Source organism: Lontra canadensis, unplaced genomic scaffold, assembly GCF_010015895.1.
Source record: "Lontra canadensis isolate GAN:19392208 unplaced genomic scaffold, GSC_riverotter_1.0 scaffold43, whole genome shotgun sequence".
NCBI lineage: Eukaryota > Metazoa > Chordata > Mammalia > Carnivora > Mustelidae > Lontra > Lontra canadensis.
The window spans coordinates 13103549-13113187 of NW_022631037.1; the positions used below are offsets into that span (position 1 = coordinate 13103549).

General features: G+C 48.4%; 1 protein-coding gene across 1 annotated transcript in view; it reads right to left on the bottom strand.

Moving 5' to 3' along the window:
- The window catches only part of CWC25 (CWC25 spliceosome associated protein homolog), a 28085-nt gene extending 22261 nt beyond the window's left edge, over positions 1 to 5824 (bottom strand). Inside the window, exons 1-2 of the mRNA XM_032871462.1 lie at positions 5616 to 5824; positions 2579 to 2751 (exon numbers count right to left, since the gene is read on the bottom strand). Of these exons, the coding sequence (XP_032727353.1) occupies positions 2579 to 2751; positions 5616 to 5633 (191 nt within the window). The 5' untranslated portion in view covers positions 5634 to 5824. The remainder of the gene's footprint in view (positions 1 to 2578; positions 2752 to 5615) is intronic.
- Between the last annotated feature and the right edge of the window lie 3815 nt (positions 5825 to 9639).

The following is a 9639-nucleotide window of genomic DNA, read 5'->3' on the forward strand; positions in this document are numbered from 1 at the left end:
CAGGCAGAGAGAAAGGAGGAAGCAGGCTCCCTTCTGAGCAGAGAGCCCGATGTGGGGCTCGATCCCAGGACCCTGAGATCATGACCTGAGCCGAAGGCAGCGGCTTAACCCACAGAGCCACCCAGGCACCCCCCACTTAGGGAACCACTCCAGTCTTTAATCTTCCAAGAACATTCTAAACTGCAAAGGTTGAGAAACACTGATATAGACCGCAGTCTAGAACATGTAATTTTCTAGCATTTCAGTAAATACAAAAGCAACACTCTATTGCGAAGAACAATTTGGACATCCAGGATAATACGTGTACTGAGGTTTCTATTTGTTCCGAGTGATGCGTTATAAACATAGAAAAGATGATCTAACCCATGAAAGTGAATCATTACATAGTAAAAGGATTCTACTGGCATTTTATAGGATAAATTAAAAGCATCCCACTGTGCAAAGACCTATACAAGCATGAGATAGACAAGCAGATGATTAAAGACATCTGCAAGTAAATACCCAAAAAAAAGGACATCCGTGCTGACCTTTGTGTTTTATGTTGGAGGGTATGTGAGGGGGCAAAAAAAAAAAAAAAAAAATCAAGAGAATATAAAATCAACTTCCGGCACCTGGGTGGCTCAGTCATTAAGCGTCTGCCTTCAGCTCAGGTCATGATCCCAGCATCCTGGGATCGAGCCTCACATTGGGCTCCCCGCCCACCGGGAAGCCAGATTGTCCCTCTCCCACTCCCTTCTCGCTGTGTCTCTCTCTGTCAAATAAATAAGTAAAATATTTTAAAAAATAAAATAAACTTCCTCCTATTCACAACAGATAAGCAGGCCTGAAGTCAGCAAAGGATACGTTTAACTCTCAGCTCTGAAACTGTTTGTCTATGGTCCCACATCATTAACTAGAATCTGCAAAGCCCACATTTCTGATACATCAGGCATGCTGTGTAATATCAGGCAGATATAAATAAACAAATATAGATATAAATAAATAAAATATTTTTAAAAATAAAAATAAAAATCCTAAAACTATTTTATTTTTTTTATTTCTTTTTAAAGATTTTATTTATTTATTTGACAGACAGAGATCTCAAGTAGGTGGAGAGGCAGGCAGAGAGAGATTGGAGGAAGCAGGCTCCCCATTGAGCAGAAAGCCCAATGCGGGGCTCGATCCCAGGACCCTGAGATCATGAACCGAGCCAAAGGCAGAGGCTTAACCCACTGAGCCACCCAGGCGCTCCAATCCTACAACTATTTTAAAACATTCCAAGTTTCACACTTGAGTCAGAGTAGCCTTCTCCCCAATCCGGTGTCCTGAAAGAATGTGACTGTCACCATGCCTAAGTTCCATAATGTCACTTCCATGTGTAAGTTGCACATACACACACCACCCTGAATGCCACCGATTCTCCTGTCATTAAGTATTAAGGAAAAGCCCTAGATGCCCAATGGGGACAGTATGCCACACACCACCCAGGAGACTTACCCACAAGGACATGAACAAAGAGAAGGACAGTATCGATTACTTTGATTTTAGTGTGTGTGTTGTTTTCACTAAATTTAAGAATGCACTGTATGGGGGCGCCTGGGTGGTTCAGTGGGTTAAGCCACTGCCTTTGGCTCAGGTCATGATCTCAGGGTCCTGGGATCGAGTCCCGCATCGGGCTCTCTGCTCAGCACGGAGCCTGCTTCTCTCTCTCTCTCTCTCTCTCTGCCTGCCTCTCTGTCTACTTGTGATCTCTCTCTGTCAAATCAATAAATAAAATCTTTGAAAAAAAAAAGAATGCACTGTATGGGGCGCCTGGGCGACTCGGTCAGTTAAGCGTCTGCCTTCGGCTCAGGTCATGATCCCAGGGTCCTGGGATAAAGCCCCATGTCAGGCTCCCTATTGAGCAGGGAGCCTCCTTCTCCCTCTCCCCCAACTTGCGTGCTCTCTCTCTCTCTGTAAAATAAATAAAATCTTTTTTTTAAAAATACACTATATATACATTTTATACTTTTCATCTTTCTCAGAATACATCTGCTACCACCTTATTGTAAGAGATGGATAGGATGACGGTCCCCTACTGCCCCTAGCCTATATTCTACATGAGGAAACTGAAGTAGGGTGAAATGGAGTGGGACTGTCCACTGTCACACAACTTTTACTGACGGACACGATGCACCAGCTTCCACGAGGCCTCACTGTCCCCCTCCCGTGAGTCCATGAACAAAGAGAAGCAGGACTGAGGCCGAGGCACACTCGGAGAGGTAGGATGGAAGCAATCGTCCTCAGGCCTGCTTATTAAGCACCAGGCATGTGCCAGGCCTACACTAAGCCCCTTCCATGCTCTCTCATCTGTTTCCCCCACAAATCTTGGGAATCAGGTACTCTCGCTCCGCTGGTTCCTCTGAGATAACTGAGCCCCCAAACTTGCTCCCAGGGGACACAGTTAGGCTAGTACACGCAAAGCCAGCCTGAGGTTGGACTGACTGAGCCCAGGTCAGGCTGACTCCAAAACCCAAGCTCCCAGCCAGCAGCTTTAAGCAAGCGGGTGCAGACCAGCCTCAGCCCCACCGCCCCACTGCGGCCTCAGCCTCTCACTCACTTGACAGCCCCGACGTCCTCAGCGTAGCGCTGCATCTCCTCCCGGGCCCGCTCCTCCCGCAGCTCCCGCTGCAGCTCCTCGATCTTCTTCCGCTCAGCCTCATGCTTCTGCTCGGCCTTCCACACCTTCTCCACATTGCGGAGGGTCTGTGGGTGCCAGCTCTTCTTCAGATTCTGTGGTGGACGAAACGGGGGAGAAAACAACATAGGCGGTGGGTGCGTGGGTGGGTATGTCCCCCCCCATTCCCTGCTCATGCCCATGCACACATCTAAGGGCAAGATGTCCTGCACAATGGCAAGGTTGACACCCAATAATCTCACACATCTGGGGGAGGTTTGTTCAAGTATATGAAGCTTCAAGATAGGGGCTCCTGGGTGGCTCAGTTGTTAAGCGTCTGCCTACAGCTCAGTTCATGATCCCAGGGTCCTGCGATCGAGCCCCACACTGGGCTCCCTGCTCGGCAAGGGGCCCACTTCTCCTTCTCCCACTCCCCCTGCTTGTGTTCCCTCTCTCACTTATCTCTCTAAGTCAAATAAATAAAATCTTTAAAAAAAAAAAAAAAGCTTCAGGATAGAACAGGCCTTTTCTGGATTCCCTTTGAACACTTTCAGCTTGAAATGCTTATGTATGGATCAGACTTCCACTGGCCATGCCTGAAATAAGGGGCAGTGATGACAGGGGGAATGGGCGGAGAGGTGAGAAGGTAAACTCTGAAAGGCAACAGAACTCTAGTGCGTTTGGCAGGAGACGTTTATTTTTATGAACACATCTTCTGCTCCTTGAGTCCAGTTAGCCGGCCTTCACCTTATGTGGTTTACATCCCCATCAAGTACCTCTTTCAACCTCCCTTCCCAGGAATCTCCCCTCAGTTCCAATCTCCCCTTCACGGGGCACCCTGAAGCACCTCAAGAATGCTTTTCCCCTCCCCTCTCCCCATAAGCCACTGTTCTGGTTCAGCTGCCAACCAGGGAAGGTTTCCTGGAAGAAGTGACATCTCATGACAATTACAATTTAGCCCAGTGATGTAGGAAGCAGGGATGAGCAGGGGTAGGTTTCCAGAGAGAACAGCACACACAACTACAGGCCCAGTGGTGAGAAAGAACATAGCACAAGTGATTCTGTGGGGCTAAAGAAGGCATGCAAGCTGGTGAGGAGGGGGGTCCAAAATGAAGCCAACTAAGAAAGAAACAGACTAAGAGCCTTATAAAGCATGTTAAGGGAGTGGGCTTTATCCTGTGGACAGTAAGAAACACTAAACAATCATATGCAGGTGACAGGCATGACTAGCTATCGTGTTTAGAATGCACTGGAGAGGGGCGCCTGGGTGGCCCAGTCAGTTAAGCATCTGCCTTTGGCTCAGGTCATGATCCCAGGGTCCTGGGATCGAGTCCTACATCAGGCTCCTTGCTCAGCAGAGAGCATGCTTCTCCCTTTTCCTCTGCCACTCCCCCTGCTTGTGCTCTCTCTCTCTCTCTTACAAATAAATAAATAAAATCTTTAAGAGAAAAAAAAAAAAACAGTATGCACTGGAGAGGGTAGAGACTGAGGACCAGGAGACCAGTTAAGAGGCCTAAATGAGAAAACCTACACAAAGTTCCTGGGGTATAAAAGGTACTCAGGCAAAGAGGGTTGTCCTTTCTTTCTTTACCACCTTGTCCTTCTTTTCCCTTCATCAGGTTGCTCAGTCCACTATCCCTACCCCGTCTCTGGCCTTGCCCTACTGGTCTCCCTCTCCCTCCTTCAACACAGGTAATTTTGCCCCCCCAGGAAACATTTGGCAGTGTTCAGAGAGATTTTTGGTTGTCCCAAATGAAGGAGAAAGGTGCTAGTGGCATCTGGTGGCTAGTGGCCAAGGACGCTGCTAAACATCCTACAACGAGCAGGACCCCCACCCACCCACCCACCCACCCACCACCCAAAAGCAGAACAAAGAGTTATCCAACCCAAAATGTCAACAGCACCAAGGCTGAGAAACCCTGAACTAGAGCTTTCCTGTCCCTAACTGCCATTACCTGAAGAATACACTAAACTGGGGCACCTGGGTGGCTCAGTCAGTTAAACGTCTGCCTTTGGCTCAGGTCATGATCTCAGGGTCCTGGGATAGAGTTTTCGAACTCCCTACTGGGCGGGGCGGGGGGTCTGCTTCCCCCTTTCCCTTTGCCCCACCTCTACTCATGCTCACTCAATCTCTTTTTCTCTCTCTCTCTCATAAATAAATAAATAAAAAGAATACACTAAGCTGTATGAATCCTGGAGTCTTGGAAAGCATTCTAATCAACAACACCTGACCAATTCCAATACAGATCCTGGACAGGTGGCAAAATCTGTTTGCTGATTCAGTCAGCAACACTTTAAAGGGGTTAGCGTTTTTCTGATCTTGCACCATGCTCTTGTGGCTCCTTTGCCCTATCTGGAGCTCAGCACCCTACAGATGAACTATACAGTTCAAGAGAAATTCCCACGTAACTTATATTAAGTGCTATAATTCAGAATACAGCTCTGTCACTACAGATCAGAATATAGCACTGAAGGAGTAGAAGCCAGAGACGTGGATGTGAAAAGATAACTTCAGGTTTAAAATAGATATGGCTCAGGGGCGAAGACAACGGGGTAAGACCACTCCTACTACAGCCCAAAACATGACTAAACTCCCAGCTGAGGAAGAGAGAAGTGCCCAAGACAAGATATACAAAATAAAGCCCGTGTGACTTGTTATCTGCCTCCTTTCAGAGGCATGGTTCCACCACCACCACCCCCTCCCGGGCCTTCCCAGAATTTCCAGCCGGGAAAGGCCCCAGCAACAAACAAATAAACACCAGTCGCCACAGTTGGCGACACACGTCGCACACGTTTCCAGGTCCCTGCCTGGCCCCTCCGTGACCCCAGAGATCGGTCCCCTCTCCGAGGCTACAGCTCCCTTCGTACGAAAGCACGGCCGTGTAGCCATGGTCACCCATTTCCACACCCTCCAATTTCCGTCCCCAATCCGGGTCGGTCCCCGGTTCCGTCCTCCCCCGCCCAGGTCTCCCTCACTTACCAGATCTCCGCCCCCCATGACAGCGGAGAAGTTTCGTCTCTACGAGGACCTGCAGGACTCAGGAGGGATCGAGAGGAAACGCAGAGAAACACCTCAGCTGCGACCTGGCTACCACTTTTACTGCCCGATCCAGAGCCCACTTCCGGGAGGGCGTCCTATTACTGCGTCGGCGTCGCAGGACGATGACGTTCAGCACTTTGTCGCGCAGTGCGGTGTTAGCGTCACGGGCAGTCTCACAGCGTGGGGCCCAGATCTCGCGGCGCCTGCGGTCCGGTTTTGGCCACCTCTGTTGGCACCTCACCGGGTTTCCGGAACGCTGTGTTGAAACCGCGCTGCTCCGGCCACTTAGAGTCGGCTGGGGCCCCGCCCCGCCGGCCTGTTGCCATGGCAGCGCGCCACTACTTTCACCCCGCACCCCTTAGGCGCCACTGCCAATTTGCCTAGTTCGCCTCCACCCAGCCCTTCCCGCCCACACCGGCCTGTAAGAAACGCTTTTCAAACCCACACTCCTCTGCCAGCTCCACTCAGCGTCCGCTCTTTACTCCCAGCCTTATCGAGGGAAGTAGAAAGCGTCCCGCAGAAATTCCATCGGCGTCCCGGCTTCAAACCTTTATTATTTTTTTATTGGCTGAGGCCCACCCACATTAGGCTTTCTACCCAAAAGGCGGGGCTCAAACTCACGACCCTGAGATCAAGAGCCTGCTCTACCCACTGAACCAGCCAGGCGCTCCTTCCTGCACCAAACCTTTAGAATCTGCCAGCTTCTCCTTTTCCTTTCCCTTCATTTATGCTGGAAGAGGCGTCCTTCTTAAGTCCTGACGGTTCATCAGCTCTGGATCCGACCGCTCACATCTGGGATTACAGATACCTTCCTCTATCCCGTGGCGCCTTCAGGACTGGCCCTTTGTCATCAGCATTTTTTTTTTTTTTTAAGATTTCATTTATTTTTTAGAGAAAGAGAGAGTGAGCTGGAGGAGGCGGAGAGGGACAAGCAGACCCTGAGCTGCCCAGCATGGGGCTGGATCTCAGGACTCTTGAGATCATAACCTGAGCTGAAACCAAGTCGGCTGCTCAGTCATCTGGGCCACCCAGGAGTCCCTGTTTTCAGCATTTTTTTTTTTAAGATTATATTTATTTGAGAGAGAGAAAGTGTGAGAGGGGAAAGGTTCGAGAGAGAAGCAGACTCCCTCTTGAGCAGGGAGCCCGATGTAGGACTGGATCCCAGGACTCCAGGATCACAACCCAAGCCGAAGACAGTAGCTTAACCAACTGAGCCTCTCAGGCGCCCCTGTTTTCAGCATTTTAGATGCACTCAACTGACCCTTAAAAAAAAAAAAAATGGTTAAACAACCATGTCTTTCCCCCAGCTACTCCACTCTCTCTCTTAACCAAACTCTAAATGGGCTGCCTCCACTCAGGAGACAAGATGCCTCCCTCCACTTCATCTGCTTAACCTCAGGCTTCCATTCAGCTATTTCCCCCCCATGATCTTCAGTAATCCCCCCGCATACTTAAATCAAAAGCCACATTGCATACTCATTTGACTTCCCCTAACCTTTGAAGGTATTGAGGACCACACTCCCCTCTTCAAAACACTTTACACGTGACTTCTCTGTACCACTCTTTAGATTATTGTTTTATTCTCTAGTCCCTTCTCAGGGAACATTTTGTTTCTACTTCTTTTTGCCTCTTCATCTTGCTCTAGGTTCTGTCTTGGGTCTTTTCACACTAAATGCTCTCCCTGGGTGATCTCACCTACTCATAGGGCTTCAGTTACCATCTATATACTGATGGATCCCAAATTCATTATCTCCAGTCATATTTCTCTCTCAATCTCCAGGGTTTTAAACCTGACTAGTAGATGTTTCCAGTTGGACATCTGGGAGGCACAGAAACTGAACTCATTGTCTAACCTAACCGTATTCCCCCAATCCAGCTCTTTTCTCCGTTACCACTGTTTCTCCATTTCAACGTCATTCAAAACCTCTCCCTCACCTCCAACATCCAATCAGTCAACAAGATCCTCGCTGCTAAACGTCTCTCACGCCTATCCACATCTCTGTTACTATTCACCAAGAGCCTGGTTCAGGTTCCATCATCCCTTCTCTGGGAAGTGTCATTTCCTCACTTTCAGTTGAATCCCTTACCCATCTATGTACTCCTTTATAGCTAAGAGTGATCTCTCTAAAATGCAAATGTAATGTATCAATCCCCATGCCCTAAAACCCTTATTAATTCCCCATTATTCATACTATAAAGACCACATTTTAACATATCTAGCCCTTCAGGACCTGACCCTTCTTAACTCTCCAGCTTCGTAAGATTCCCTACCCCTAGGGTTCCCAGGTGGCTCAGTTGGTTAAGTATCTGCCTTTGGCTTAAGTCATGGTCCTGGGGTCCTGGGTTCAAGCCCTGCATCAGGTTCCTTCTTTGGCAGGGAGCCTGTTCCTCCTCTGCCTGCTGCTTCCCCTACTTGTGCACTCATGCCCTCTCTCTGACAAATATATAAAACCTTTAAAGAAAAAAAAAAGACTAACCTTTAAAGAAAAAAAAAAAAAGACTTCCTACCCCTTATTCACTGTTCTAGAGCACTCCAGGTGCCCCTACACTCTTTTCTATAAGGTTTTTATCAGCATAATGTTTGTGACATTCATTCATCTTCTATCAGTAATACATTCCTTGTTATGGATGGGCAATATTTCATTGTATGGATAAACCACAGATTTAAAAAATCATTTTCCTAATGATGGGCCCTTGTCTGTTTTTAGTTTTGCCTATTATGAATAAAGTCTCCATGAACATTTCTATATACGTCTTTTGGTAAGCATGTGTTTTCATTTATCCTGAGTAAAATCCTGGGAATGGAATTGCTGGGCCGGAAGGTCAGTCTACTACTTTAGTTTTGTACAAACTGCCAGATCTTTTCCCAAAATGGTATACCAATACACATTCCCACCAATTAAGAGTCTGGTGTTGTCTGGTTTTAGTCATGCTGATGCATGTGTGTAACAATGTGATTTCAGTTTGCATTTCTCTGATGACTAATGATGTCAAATACTTTTTCATGGGCTTATTCATGATTATTATTAACGGATATTTGTATCTCTTCCTTTGTAAAATGTCTCCTCAAATCTTTACTCCATTTCCTCTTTTTCCTTCTCTTTCTTTCTTATTGGCCACTTGGAGTTTGTTTTCCACTTGGTGCAAGGCACATGGTTACAGGGTGTCACAAAGACTTATGTGTGGCTTGGATAGTAAAGGGATAGGGGTTCTCTCAACTTCCTTTTTGGTGTTTTGCTGTTTTTCTCTAAAAGAACCCAGCTGGTTCCACTTGCTGCAGTCTGGAGTCTATGGGAGGGGAGGATCTCTGATGAGCCCAGCAGCCCCTGAAGCATGGCGGTGGCTGCTCAGGACTGGGGCCCACTGTTGGCTTTGCCAGGTTGGCCACCAGGCTTCCTCAGGGTCTCCAGACCCAAGTTACAGGTGACCCCGCCACTGGAGACCTAGGGAGAGTCCCTGCTGGGGGAAAGCTTGTGGTCAGAGGTTGCTTCCACCTGCCCCCATCACCCACACTGGCCCCCAGGAGGGTGGATACACCATTCTGGGAACTCCAACATGGTGGCCATGGATGGGAGAGTGGACTTCCTGCAAAAGAAGCCAGCGTTCCATTGCCCTGGGTGCACCTTGGAGAGACCTGCTTGGTGGGGTATGGCTTCCCCAGGATCGTCTGCACTTGCATAGGACCTGTTACTGGAAGTGGAGCCCTGGGTGTCATAGGGAACAGTCATGGGTGGCCACAAGCAAACCGCTGGAGGGGCTGGCTGCCATGCTGTACCTTGTGGGCTGGTGGAAACCTCTGCAGGGAACCTTCACGGGCCTCAGTGCGTGATCCTGGGTGCCAGGGAAGCTGGACCACAGAGTCCATCTGTGAGGGAGACCGGAAAAGGCCACCCTACCACCCCTGTGTGCGTGGCCTTTAGCCCATTTCTTTCTTTCTTTTTTTAAAGATTTTATTTATTTATTT